General features: G+C 41.1%; 1 protein-coding gene across 1 annotated transcript in view; it reads left to right on the top strand.

The window, feature by feature from the left end:
* slc36a4 (solute carrier family 36 member 4) overlaps positions 1 to 13951 on the top strand; it is a 177619-nt gene that overhangs the window by 15054 nt on the left and 148614 nt on the right. Inside the window, exons 5-6 of the mRNA XM_080731754.1 lie at positions 1080 to 1175; positions 6890 to 6974. Of these exons, the coding sequence (XP_080587880.1) occupies positions 1080 to 1175; positions 6890 to 6974 (181 nt within the window). The remainder of the gene's footprint in view (positions 1 to 1079; positions 1176 to 6889; positions 6975 to 13951) is intronic.

The following is a 13951-nucleotide window of genomic DNA, read 5'->3' as shown; positions in this document are numbered from 1 at the left end:
CACCATGCAATGAATATTTCATGGCTTGACTCTCATTGAGGCAGCTGCAGCAGCATCCTTAGCTCTTTTTCATTTAGCTTGTTTTGCATAAATGCCCTTCCATTAACATATAATAAATTCTTCCCAATGTTCTTTTTGTCACACTAGCGACAAGGCTCTAAGAGTGGCTGTGGGGTCGGTCAGTTTATCTGTCCAACATCCTGGTCCCAAACGACGCATCTCAAAACCTACTGATTGGATTGTTGTGGAATTTGATGTACACTGTCATGCTCCCTGGAGAATGAACAGAGAATGCACTGGTTTGTGTGACCTTCACACACCTTGATCTTTCTTCTAGTGCCACCCTTAGGCCAAAATGTCTAATTGAATTCAAGATACCTCAAAATCCTTTTGATGGGTTGCCATGAAACTAGCTGAGCATGATTGGTGGATGCACCCTGACCATTTGAGAGACCTTGTGTTGAAATAATACACTTTCATTTGTTGTGCACTTTTCAGTTATTTTAAAGTAAAAATCTTAAAGAACCAGAGGAGAATGAATGTGCTTTTACGTCTTTGTCATACAATTTACTTTGAAAGGTTGACCAGAGTCGAGATAGTCTTTAGGGGTAGCACCAAAATAGTTGTTTGCTTACATTACATATTGTTGCTACTGAGGTTGTCGGGATTGCATTTAAAATATGTGGTTGGTGTTGGACTTTGTTAGTTGCATTTACATTCAGGACACATGTTATCAGCTGATTGTGTAATCGCTGAGTCATACTGTAGAATTTGATCAAGGTCAATAATGTTTATGAGATGTAGAGTAGGTTAATAATATGGTCCATATTTAGGCCTAATACCCAATGACTGTTTATTGTGGGCTGTTTTGGTGCAAACAAAGACAGCAGACTAAACTCAATTATATCGCAAACTGTGGTGAATAGTAGCTTGATGAAAAGCAGTCAGCAGGAGTCTATCCGGGGAGTCCTTTTTACCATGTTTTCACATCTCTCTCTTTCATCATTTCCATATTTGCTGATTTACTGATGTAATTCTTAATTGTACCATTTCCGGTGTCCTCTCTGGTCTTCTCCTAGGTTGAAGAGGCCTGCCCTGAGCTACAGTGACACTGTTGCCTTCGGCATGGAGCACAGCTCCTATCAGTTCCTCAGAAAAACCGCCAACTTTGGCAGGTATGGCAAACACAATACATATATACATTACATTACTAATGCTCAGGGGCGTCACAGGGGGGGGAAAAGTGGGAGTTACCAGGGCCCAAGGTGGAGGGGCTTTAATTATTTTATACTTTAGCTACTGAAAAATAGCAGATATACAAGCTCACAGCACGGCACCGAGTGCCACGCTGCGAGCTTGTAGATCTACTATTTTAGAAAAGTCGTGAAAATGTGTGCAAATCTTTGAACATATGTATTTTTTAAGCAAACATTTGTAACTCAAATTTTGCTACTGGGGGGGTCCCTGGAACTTATTATTTTGAGATGGCGTTCTGTGGCCAAATACATATCATTTTGGGGGTCCTTCACATGAAAATGTTTGAGCGCCACTGACATAGAAACCTTGTTTAAAAAAAAAAAAGAACGTAGAAGGATTTGAAATATTCAAAGACTTGCACAAATTTTCATGATTTTTCCAAAATGGCAGATCTACAAGCTTGCAGCGCGGGACCGAGTGCCGCGCTGTGAGCTTGTATATCTGCTATTTTTCAATAGTTAAAGCACAAAACAATGCGTAATAATGCGTTCCTTGTTCCCCCTATGAAGAACATTCATGGTGGGCCCCGCAGTGAATCCTTGTACCCATGGGGCCCAGAATTTGGTGTGACACCCCTGCTAATGCTTATTAGCATACTCTGTACACAGTGTATACATGCCAGTCACTTTGCTAATTTATCTGAAATCCAGTGTTACATGCCATTCCATAGCCCAGGTTTAAATCTGTTATTTATGGCTCTCGTTTGATTGTCTAGGCACTTCTGGCATTTAGGAATTGACTTGAGACTTAGGCTAGGTCCTGTCGTATCCGCCCTACTCTAGCATCCGGTTGTAGACACATAAAATGGCTTGGCAGTTGGCATTTCCAAACACAGATAAAGCATTTGAGTACTTCTATCAGTTTCGCATGGCTTTGCTGCCTTTCTGTTCTGCTGCCAGGATGGCATTCTGCGTTTGGCGTCCTCTTCTTCCACTTTCGAACAGCTCCTGTCTTTGTTTGCTCTGGTTTGTGCATGCAGATTGAAGAAGACTAAACTGATGTGTTTAGGAGGGAAACGGTCCTTAAAGGACAACTTTGTTTTTTTTACAACAAGGGTTCATATTATAGAAAAGAAACGATGAGTGTTAAAATGTTTTCAATTACTTCTTTCTATTGTTTTAGTGATTTGAACGATTTTGATGCATGCCCAAGGTTAGGGGTATGCATGCAAGTGGCTAAATATGTCTTTTGAGACACAATAAGCCCATTCCCAAGATGCACCGCAATCTTTCATGGGCAGATGTGAGTTATGGGGGCTGGTGTAAATGGTAATAAAGACATTGCCGGCTATTGTGTCTAAAAAGACATAATTAGCCACTTGTACGCATGCCCCCACCCACTGAAATCAAAAGACTAAAATCTCTAAAACCATAGAAAGCAGTAAATCAGGGGTGTCCAAACTTTTTTCAAAGGGGGCCACATTAGAAAATATTAAAACACCCAAGGGCCGACTATATCTCCTGACATAATGTACTATCGGTCGGACCATAACAAAGTCACATATTATGCATCACATTTAAACGATTTAATTATCATCATCAATATTTAACATCAATAGACTTTTGTCAACAAAACACGAATAACTTGTGCAAGGTAAAAAACACAATTGAGCCCTTCAGAATGACACAACAGGGAACAAGGAATCCTTACAAATTACACTGTGGGAAAATATTCCTGTTTGATGGTGCTCACGGGCCATTTATAATACAATTTTAGGAATGATGCTGCGGGCCGTATAAAATGTGTCCTCTGGCCACATTTGGCCCCCAGGCCGCACTTTGGACACCCCTGCAGTAAATGAAAACATTTTAACATTTTTATTTTCTCTAATTACAATCTAAAATATGAACCCTTGCTGTAAAAAAACATGTTTGCCCAGCGAGTATTCACAGAAAATCAACAAAAAAGTGTTTGTTGCAAATACAGAAATGTGCAGATCAATGTGTTCCTAATTTCTTCTGACAGTCAGAGGTGTGTGCTTGTGGAGTCATTTACATGCTTGCTTACAATACGGAGGAGCACACCGCATGACAGCTTGTAGATCAGCGCAAGCAAGTCCCTCACGCGTAATGATAATCAGACGTTTATTAACAGTTTAACCTCATGACCAAAGGCTAATAACATTCTGAATGGACATTATATAAGTTGTAGCAACTCATAATGTAATAATAGCTCATAATGTAATAACAAATGAGCGCATAACGTAATAAGGGATTTTTCTATAATGTAATAATGTGTTACAGTACATTAAGAACCACACGTAGCTGCTCATAATGTAATAAAATTGATAATGTAAAGCCCTTTCTACTGCACAATCGCTCACTCATCTTAACCAAGATAAAAAGATGGTGCTGGAATATCCGATAATTTTGATCAGAGCTTTATTGATTACTGGGGGGATTCTGTCCTTTGGACGAACCCTCCACTATGTCGGAATGGGAAATGGAGTATAATGGACACAGTCACTGTCATCCATATCCATACCGTGTCCTCATCACAGTAAGAGCTTCATGTGATGTAGGCAAATCAATATTATAAATGAATAGTGCAATATTCGAGTTGTCATGAAAGGCCAATTGCAAAAAAGGCAAACATGTTGAGGGAACTAAATAATTCAGCATCAAATGCATCAACTGAAAATACATAAAAATCGATTGAATTTGCATCATGTCTAAGCTATGATATCCATCCAAGCCATAGATCGTAGATGGATCTTTTTATATACCGGTACGTTGACAAATGTTGGGCACATACGGTAAATATTTTATTTGAGGTTTGAAATGATTGTAATAGATTTTTTATGAAGAAGAAGGCATTCTGATTACATACGCAAGCTTTTGTTCCATGTAATCTGCCTCCGAGCAGACTTGAGAAAGAGCGGACCTCCCGTAATAGACAGGTTTCTGGTCCACGTCACGTTTGATTCGGTACCAAAACTAGCCAATGAAACCAGGCTTAACCAGCGCTCCCCAAAACAACAGGTTTGGGGATTGGACGGACTGATTACATGATACAGTCACCTGTGCATTTAGTCTCAATGTTTGTAAACAAGAAACCCGTCTATATTCACTGACAAATAATGATTAATTAATCAGACTACTAACAGGGGTTGACACTAAGGTCTTAGAGGCACAGGTCATGTTCTACTTGCCCAAATGTCATGCCCACTTGCCGAAAAGTAAATCGTCCATTATAAAATGATAGGTAAGATTTTAATTACTGTTCAATTTAACACTTTCTTTTTTCTTTTTTTACTTTCTGGGGCTGTGTGATAAAAAAGAATACAAACATTTTCATGCCAAATTCCTACATAGCTATAAATAGCTATACATTTGACTATGGGTGGGTTTGCACTTGTCATTTTATGTTTAAGTCTAGCAACAGTGAAAACAGTGCTCTTATTTTACATTCCACAGACCAGAAGAAAAAGGTGCTCTGGCCATATGCAGGTGTTTAGACAAATATGTTGTGTTGTGTTTGTAGACGGTTGTGTCCCCTCTCAAACAAGCACTTGCCCGGTCGGGCAACCTGAAAGCCCAAAAGATTTATTTACCTGCCAGGGGGCAGGTGGGAAAACCTTAGTGTCAACGCCTGTCACAGTGTCTGTCCCACTGCTTCCATGTCTCACTGCATTGTGTCTGAACAGAAACTGGTCATGACTGTTTAAGGGTTCATGTACCACAGTCCAACTCATGACATCACAGATATATTACTCAATGATACGTATTGGGAAATTCCAGAACACTAATAAACTGGAAAGGAATTTAATACTCAGCTATGTAGAAAAAACTACATCTGCTACCTGGGTTGCATCCTGGAGGCTAACCTATCTAGTGAAAAAATGACCACCAAGGTTATCAATAAAGTCAACCAACGAATTCGCTTCTTGCAAAGGGTTGCCCCGCTGATCAATACTAAATCCCGAAAGACACTAGGAGGAGCTCTTATTGGGCCCCTCATTGATTACGGAGTCCTTGTCTGGTATCGCGACGCCCCAGCCGCCTTAAAGTTAAAGCTTCAAACAGCCCAAAACAAAATAATTAGGGTTGTGCTTGGTCTCCCTCCTCTGACCCACCTTACCGATCATCACCACGAAAGCGTGGGATGGCTCAAAGTAGCTGACAGAGTACAGCATCTTGCAATGGGCCTGGTGTACAAGATACACTACACCTCCAAGATTCCCATGTACCTGACAAACTACTTCTTAAAGGTCAAGGATGTTCACGACCACAACACCAGAGGCAGCTCCACTAATCATCATCAACGTAGATTTAACACTAAACAAGGCTCTAACTCGTTCTCCTGCTACACCATCAACATGTGGAACGCCCTTCCTCAAGCCCTAAAGGAGAGCAAATCCCTAGCCTCCTTCAAAATTGGTATGAAAAGTCACCTTCAGACAGCTGCTACCCGTGACTAAGTAAATAGACTAAGCCCCCATGCCCCCCCCCCTTTTTTATTATTCTTTTTTCTGCCTTTGTATTTGATGTTATGCTTTTGAAACTGATATTATCCTAGATAAAGTACTATGTTCTATCCGTCTGTCTTTCAATGTTATATGAGATACTTAAAGTGTGGTTCCTGTGGAAATAAGCCTCGGCTTTCTAGGATCTCCTTTTAGTTGACCTTGTACCAGTGATTTGTACTGTCATGAAACTGTACTTTTTTCTATTGCAAACTTCTAATAAATTCTTCAATCAATCAATCAATCGGCGCTTAGTTACTGGTCCAATCTGAGCTAATACTAATTAATGAATGGAACTCCAGTTTTTGCCAAAAGAGAAAGAAGTCCAGTGACATTAGTGCCTTCTTCATTCTTATCATTGTACTGTATGTACAAAGGTTTGATTTGATTTAGATTCCTCTTAAAAGTCAGCGTGACTCCAGGCCTTTAGTTGAGTCAGCAACTCTGAAGCCAAAATTAATAAAGGGAGTCACCTCTGCTGCATAATGATACATTGCATTTATAAACCGTTTGACCACAGAATATCTAAAAAGGCTTTTTCCATTAAATGGTGAATGAATGCTGAATTTAGTACAGCCTTTTCCCCTCTCTGATATATGAAGTGCTTTCTGAAGCTGCGCCCAAACCTGGATGGTTCGAGCGGCGCGATTACATACAATGTGAATGCAAAGACGAAACAGCGCGCGACCGAGCGTGGTGCAAACGGGTGTGGCACGGTGATCCGAAAGGGTTGCCTCGTATCTTCGCCCCACTTGGAAAAATCCAACAGAAGCGACTCTCGCTTCACCCCCACTCCACCCATCGCGTCCTGACACCCAATCAGCGTTGATTGGCTGGACATGTTTTTGGTGTTTGGTGTTAGGACTTTTTCCGGGTGTTTATGATTCCAACGGGACATGATTTTTTTACCAATGCGGACCTGCGCGACCAAAGTGAAGAAATGGTTTCAGGGTTGAACCCAGCTTGAGAGATATGTAGTGTAGTGTACATGTTAATGCACCTGTACATGTACAACATGTTGTTTGTCCGTTACCATATAATGCTGTATGTGATGTTATTAAGAAATGAAAGTAACTTAACACTAATAAGCCAGTCACCTGAGTGACTTGATAATGAAACTGATCATTAATTTGAAGTGACATGCATATTTGTCTCTGTCCCTGTCAGGCACCTTGTCAACTTCTTCCTAGTGTTGACACAGCTGGGCTTCTGCAGTGCATACTTTGTCTTCCTGGCAGAGAACATCAAACAGGTACGTTGTGTCTCTGAACCATTACATTATGTGCTCACACACCCAGGACACGCGCCCCATTGTTAACAACTTTTAAAATAGCCAATCTGCAAGCTCACAACGCATTGCGATGTGTTGTCTTTTTGTTTTTACATTGTTAATCCAATTAGAATCAGCTAACTCTTACCAAACCTAACAAAATACTTTTTGTTTACCATGAGAAATGTCACAGCTTGTCCGCGTGTAGATGTGAAGCTGTGTGTGTACACATTTTTACAGTCTATGGGTTGGTTCCCTTGACACATCGCTGTGACATCACAGGTGATATCACAGGTGATATCACCTATGTAAAAGTCCATATATGGGTATTCCCCAGAATCCCTTTTATGCCCACATGTGAAGATCCCTGATGTCATCGATATATATCACTGTCCAGATGGCCAAGACATGGCCCCGTACAGTATCTGTGTGGCTGGTTCAGATGGGGATCTCCATGTAGGGACATAAAATATATTGTATGTTGTGATGTCATGGGAACAGAATCCCTTTTATGCCCATATATGGAGATCCCTAATGTCATCAATATTAAGCCCATATCTAACAGGACTTCTTATGGGAATGCCCATATATGGAGGAAGACAGCCCATATCTGTGCGGCTGGTTCAGACAGGGATCTCCATGTATGGGCATAAAAGGGATGTACTACAGGGATTGACACTAACGGTTGCCCGACTGCCCGGGGCAAGTAAAAAAAGAGGTCGGGCAGGTGAAGTTTGCTACTGGGTTGCCCGACAGGGCAAGTGCCATGACTTTGCCATGACTTCTCACAAGAGTTATAACAAGACGCTCATCAAAAGATTTCTAGATTGAAGTAACGCTGACACTGACACGGGCTTTTGTTGGACTCTCTCTCTTCAGTGGCCAAGACCTGAGGGCAAGTAGATCATGACCTGTACTTGCCCGACGGGCAAGTGCCTCTGAGACCTTAGTGTCAACCCCTGTACTATATACAGTACATGGATATCCATATATGGGTAACTGGTCCGATATACAGTACATCACTGGCCAGATGGCCAAGAATTGCCCTTTAGGGCGAGGTTGCATGTCGCCCTGAGGCGTCTTACTAGTTTGTCTCTGCTATGACACCTTCCTCCAATGGTAACATGAGGAGCATTGAAATTCCTTAATGCTGTCTTGTGGTGCTTTCATCATTTAAACGCAAACTAATGGTGGTTTGGTGTGACAGGTGATCAAAAATTGGCTGATTGGCTATAAGTGAGCTTTACAGAAAACTGACTGAAGAAAGTGAACAATAAAATTAAATCACCTGTCACACATAACAAGCTTGGCTGCAATGTTTCACCAATATCTCTTTGTGACTTTGAAGTTGAAGTTGGCAACATCCCTACACAGAGGCACCCTCACTATATTCCCCTCAGAGTAACCTTTTCCCCTTCTATTGTACATCTTGTACATTCTCTCTCTCTCTCTCTCTCTCTCTCTCTCTCTCTCTCTCTCTCTCTCTCTCTCTCTCTCTCTCTCTCTCTCTCTCTCCCCCCCTCTCTCTATCAGATAGTGAGCCGCTCCTTGGACATGGATAGATAAAAGACAGTGACTGAAATGTTAAAGCAATCCGAAACGTGACTGCACTTAATTGCCATGACTTCTCACAAGAGTTATAACAAGACGCTCATCAAAAGATTTCTAGATTGAAGTAACGCTGACACTGACATGGGCTTTTGTTGGACTCTCTCTCTTCAAGTACAAGAAAAGGAAGGCAGGCACGCAGTCCCTCATCCCATTTTCAGCATTTTATTAGTTCTTTATTGGTTGGAGTGTTTTGTAGATAGACAGGGATGTAAGCAGAGTGGCGTGTTCAGTTCACAGCAGCAATTCATTCATGCATCTGCATTGGTATTCACTTATTAGACAGAGTCCCCAGGAAGTCCGACTTCTGGTTTGAAAATGGCAATGTTTACTCTGTTACATTGTTTAACTTTCAAGTTCATAGTATTCCGTGTCATCATCATACATGATCAGTCACGCATCATAAATGGTTATGGTGTGATTTTGGTTGACCAACCATGTGGTCATTCTAACTAAGGGTGTTTTACTCGAGTCGTGCGTGCGGACAATAAGATGACGCCAGGCAGTATCACACACATGTTCTGAAGTTTATTACTCACATAGAGAATATATTCAGTATTGGACACATGACTTGACCAGAAGATATGAGACAAGAACAGAATGAATAGGAATAGAACTTGCATCTCGCATCATTGTGCACAGACATCAGTTTATCAGATACAGTAGTTGATGGTCATGGTATCAAGGGTATCAGTATGAGATGACAGTGATTCAACACATGTATGTACTGGTCATTCAGATTAGATCAGTCCCATAATCATAATTATAATTCATAACCGATGCCATGGCCATAAATGAGCAAAAGCCCAGCCAGGCGTGTGTAGATTTAGGCTTTGTTGGTTTACATGCTAATTATTTGCACTCGTGGCACGCACTGAAGCGTTTATTTGTCAAAAGCTGGGCAAATGTTCTTATCAATGTCAAGTTTTAAAACAAACAATGATACTGAGCTTCAAGGCCAGCTCAACCCTCTTTTGAGGCCCTAAGCAGAAAGTGACCACCCCCCCCAACACACACACACACACACACACACACACACACACACACACGCACACGTGCACGCACACACACACACACACACACACACACACACACACACACACACACACACACACTTGCTCTGTGGCACCATGATTCTATATATATATATATATATATATATATATATATATATTTGTTTTTTTTGTATTCATGGGTTGCATTTGTAGTCCTAAACCGGCCATATTGAGGACCAACACAGGTGTTCAATTTGTCTGATTGGCATAGAACCAATGTTCTACATTAATCAAAACACCTGTGTTGGTCCTCAAAATGGCTGGTGTAGGACTACAAATGCAACCCATGAATATATTTTTGGGGCTTTTATGCCTTTTATTGACAGACAGTAGACAGACAGGAAATGGGGGGAGAGACGGGGAGAGACGCGCAGCAAACCTGAATCAGGCTCGGGAAATATGCGCTTAGACCAGTAGGCCATCGGGGGCAGTGGCACCATGATTCTAAACCTGGTAGACCCTGGGACAACAGAATTGATTGATAAGAAAATGTTGTATTTATTAAACGTTGTTGTTTTTATTTATCCCTTTCCCACTTGCATGTAAAGGTGTTAATCCACTGTCAATATAACATCCACTGTCATTCCATCAATCTCCCCACTCTCGACCTTGTATCGTGTAACTCTTCACCTGTGGGAATGAAAGCGCTAGAGCGAATTACATTTTGTTCTATGAACAAAGATTCACTGAATTTGTTTTTATTTTTCCACCGTGACCCATCTTCCACAGCATACGTTTATTATTTTTATTTTATTTTATTATTTAACATTTTGGTGAAAAAAAAGAATAGCCAATTTAAAATTGAGGTGCCCACAATGTTCCCACTTGACTAGGGCTGTCACAATTATGACATTTTACGCGACGATTAATTGTGACTCAAATAATTGCGATTAACGATTTAATTGTGTTTTTTTCCGTTGACAATTACATTTCATTTTGGTTTTTAGGCTTTGAAGTTGCACATGGCAGATATGACACATAACCTAAATACACAAATAAATGACTGACATATTTGACAACTTTATACTTTAAAAAGAACATTTTATAGTGGAAATAGCCGATCTGCAAGCTCAGAACGCGCCGCGGTGCGACGCGTTGTGAGCTTGTAGATCTGCTATTTCCACTATTTTTGAAATGTTTGAAAGTGTATGAACATTTTTCAACGTGGAAACGACTATGACGATTATGACAAAATAATGGCGATTATGTCAAATACCTAATTGCGATTAGACGATTATGTAATAATTGTGACAGGCCTGCACTTGACACTTGACCTGTATCCCCTGCAGGTCTGTGGAGGATGTGTGGGGTTTTAGTCATTGGCTTCTCTGATTGGCCAAACAAGCCCATTGGCTTCAAATTATAAGCTAGAACGCAACCTTTCTTGACTTGGCATTTCCTGGTTTTACAAAGACAAGACACACACGCACCATCAGCCAGGGACTGTTTTATGCGCACTGACAGTCGACATTTTCCAAGTGAAAAATAAAAGAAATCCTCTTAATTCTGGGGATGATTTCTGCTTGTCCCAACATTTTTATTTTATTTTTGTCCCAAAAATGCCTTGCGTCACGTGCTTTAGACACTTCTTGCGCAGGTTTTACATGCTGTATAACAGTCATCTAATAAGGGAACAGATATCATAATTATGGGACTTCATTAAGGAGTGCAATGAGTGAATGATTATCCATCCACTGCCTTTGCCAGCTATTTCTTATCCCGCAATGTTATGGATTCCATGTGGGAAAGGATCTCATTATTGGCCAGTTATAGCACCACCATGACACAGATTTCTGCAAAACATTTTTTTTTGTTTCTACACACCTACAGATGTTGTCCAAACATCACGTAAATCTGTATATATCTCCGTAGTCATGTGATCAAGACGTATCTGTCACATTTCTCATATTCCATTCCAACTGGCTTCTAAAGTTTTTCATCATGAATACCGCGCCCGATTGCTGAGGAACTTTGCACGCACATTCTCACTAAGCCATCCCCAATTTTTCAAATCTCCTCATGGTGGCGGTACAACAGCCCACATCATGTTTTGGCCAATAAGCCCACATCATGTTTTGGCCAATAACTCTTGAACAGTAGGTTGTACAATCACATATTTTCCTCCTGGATTCTAGATCATGATGGTACTTATAGGCACTGTTTGTGCTAAATACAAATTTCTGCCATAGTGTGTTTTCTTCAAAAGACACTCTTTGCTACTACTCCTACATACTTTGTCCAAAACTCACAAATCGGTACACACTATCTCTACTCTGGGATCATGTGATCAACATGTACAGTATAAGTTAGATTTTAGAGTAGTTTTAATTGCAATTCTAAGAATGAATGAAAGGAGTAGCTTTCGCTGTTGTCTCTCGAGCAGAAGAGCATAAAAGAGGGAATGCTACGTCAGCCAAGGTGTTTTATACTCGGTGGGTGGTCCCACCTGCGTGACCTTGATTGACAGACCCGTCAACCATTTGACGGGAGTTTATAGGAGTTGCTTCTGTTTGTCATCGCCAGAGGCGCTGTTCCCATAGTGAGGATTATTTCTCACCAAGCTCATAAAACCTAGGTTATAGTTATAACCTTCAGTTTATCTGTGCTGTTGACACAAGCGCTTTGAGTTCAATGGATTGCATGTATTTCCCTACTTGCGCCGTAAGAGGGAGTCAGAGTCTTGGTCAGTACAGTGCCCTCTGCCAGTGTCTCTCACCCATGATATAGCACAGAGGTGACCTTGGTGTCTTATTGTAGGTAGACAAATACCATTTATACCCGCAATCAGCTTTTACCTAATCCCCCACCCCCACCCCACACACATCCACATCAGCTGTGCAGGTCATCCTCTACGCCATGTCTTGCTGTTACAGCTGTGCAATATGACACGTTGTAGCTTCTTATGCCCATCATTTCCATTGGCCTCTTGCGAGACATGATGGCGTAATCCTCCTTATGGGATTATATATATATATATGTGTGCATTATTTAATGGAACTTGTCTGGAGGTGCCTTAACGGATCACTAGGATGTTTTGATCCCCCTGACGTAGAGACATGGCTGCACAGGGAGATGGCACACAGCGGAAAGCTCTGTACTTCCATCATATGGCAATTCCAGTCCCCCTCCCGCCACCCCCAACATCACCCCCCCCCCCACACACACACGTGCGATTCCACGCCATGACAGTTTTTGCATTATTTATCTCCTGTCATTTAACCCTCAAATACCTACGGGTACGTGTTAGATTTCAACCACTTTAACCAAGTCAAGTGCAAGTATTTGAATATCTTTGACCTGATCTTTGACCCGACTTCTAAATCCTTCCTCTGAATCAGTGGTGGTTTAAACTTTTTCGTGTCAAGGACCCCCAAAATTACATTCATTTGGCCGCAGACGCCCGTTGTTCCAGGGACCCCCCCAGAAGCAGGGATTTGAGTTACAAAAGTTTGCTTTGAAAAATAGATATTGAAAAAATGTGCACACATTTTCACTATTTAAAAAAAATAGCAGATCTACAAGCTCGCAGCGCGGCACTCGGTGCCGTGCTGTGAGCTTGTATATCTGCTATTTTTCAATAGTTAAAGCATTAAATAATTCTAGGCCTAAATGGGTTAAGTAAACAAGCTTAACCTGTGTAAACACAGCTGGTATTCCCTCTACTACGTGCAGCAGAGTAGATTAGATTTGCATGGCAAATGTGGAGTCTGGGCACTCTGGGGTTGGGGGGGTCATTGAATCACTTTTACATGCAGATGAAGGCATGGGGTCTAGTCAGCAACAGCCAAGCAGTGTGCTAATGTGCACAGCTGTCAATCAATAAACGGGTCTAAGATGCGGTAAGTCAGCCAAACAGTCGACCCATGCAAGCCCTTTAGAATGTGTGTAAAAACAATTACATACTAAGGCTGGGCGATATTAGGAAAGCCTTTGATATTTGATAACATTGTTGAATACCTCAATATCGATATTACTTACGATATTAGTCAAAACAATTGCATTATATCGTTTTTAATGTTTTTCTGCTTTAGGTCCACTGACTGCCTAACCCAGATAATGAATAGCATATCCAAGCATGCACACTACACAGTACACATAGAATAAAGAAATGAAATGCCTTATTTCCATTTTCTTCAGTTTTTTTGCATGTGCTACGTGCATGCATATAGTGTGTCTGTTAATTAATTTGGCACATACACCAATACCTCATTTCAAGCCGCCTTCGTCGGTATGTATACCTCGCATGTTGATACATCGATGAAGGTAGATTTTCGATATATTGCCCAGCCTTATTAC

The sequence above is a fragment of the Nannobrachium achirus genome, assembly GCF_963921795.1.
Source record: "Nannobrachium achirus genome assembly, chromosome: 8".
NCBI classification, from domain to species: domain Eukaryota; kingdom Metazoa; phylum Chordata; class Actinopteri; order Myctophiformes; family Myctophidae; genus Nannobrachium; species Nannobrachium achirus.
The sequence above is the reverse complement of the archived record's forward strand: the minus strand, read 5'-3'. Positions and strand labels throughout refer to the sequence as shown.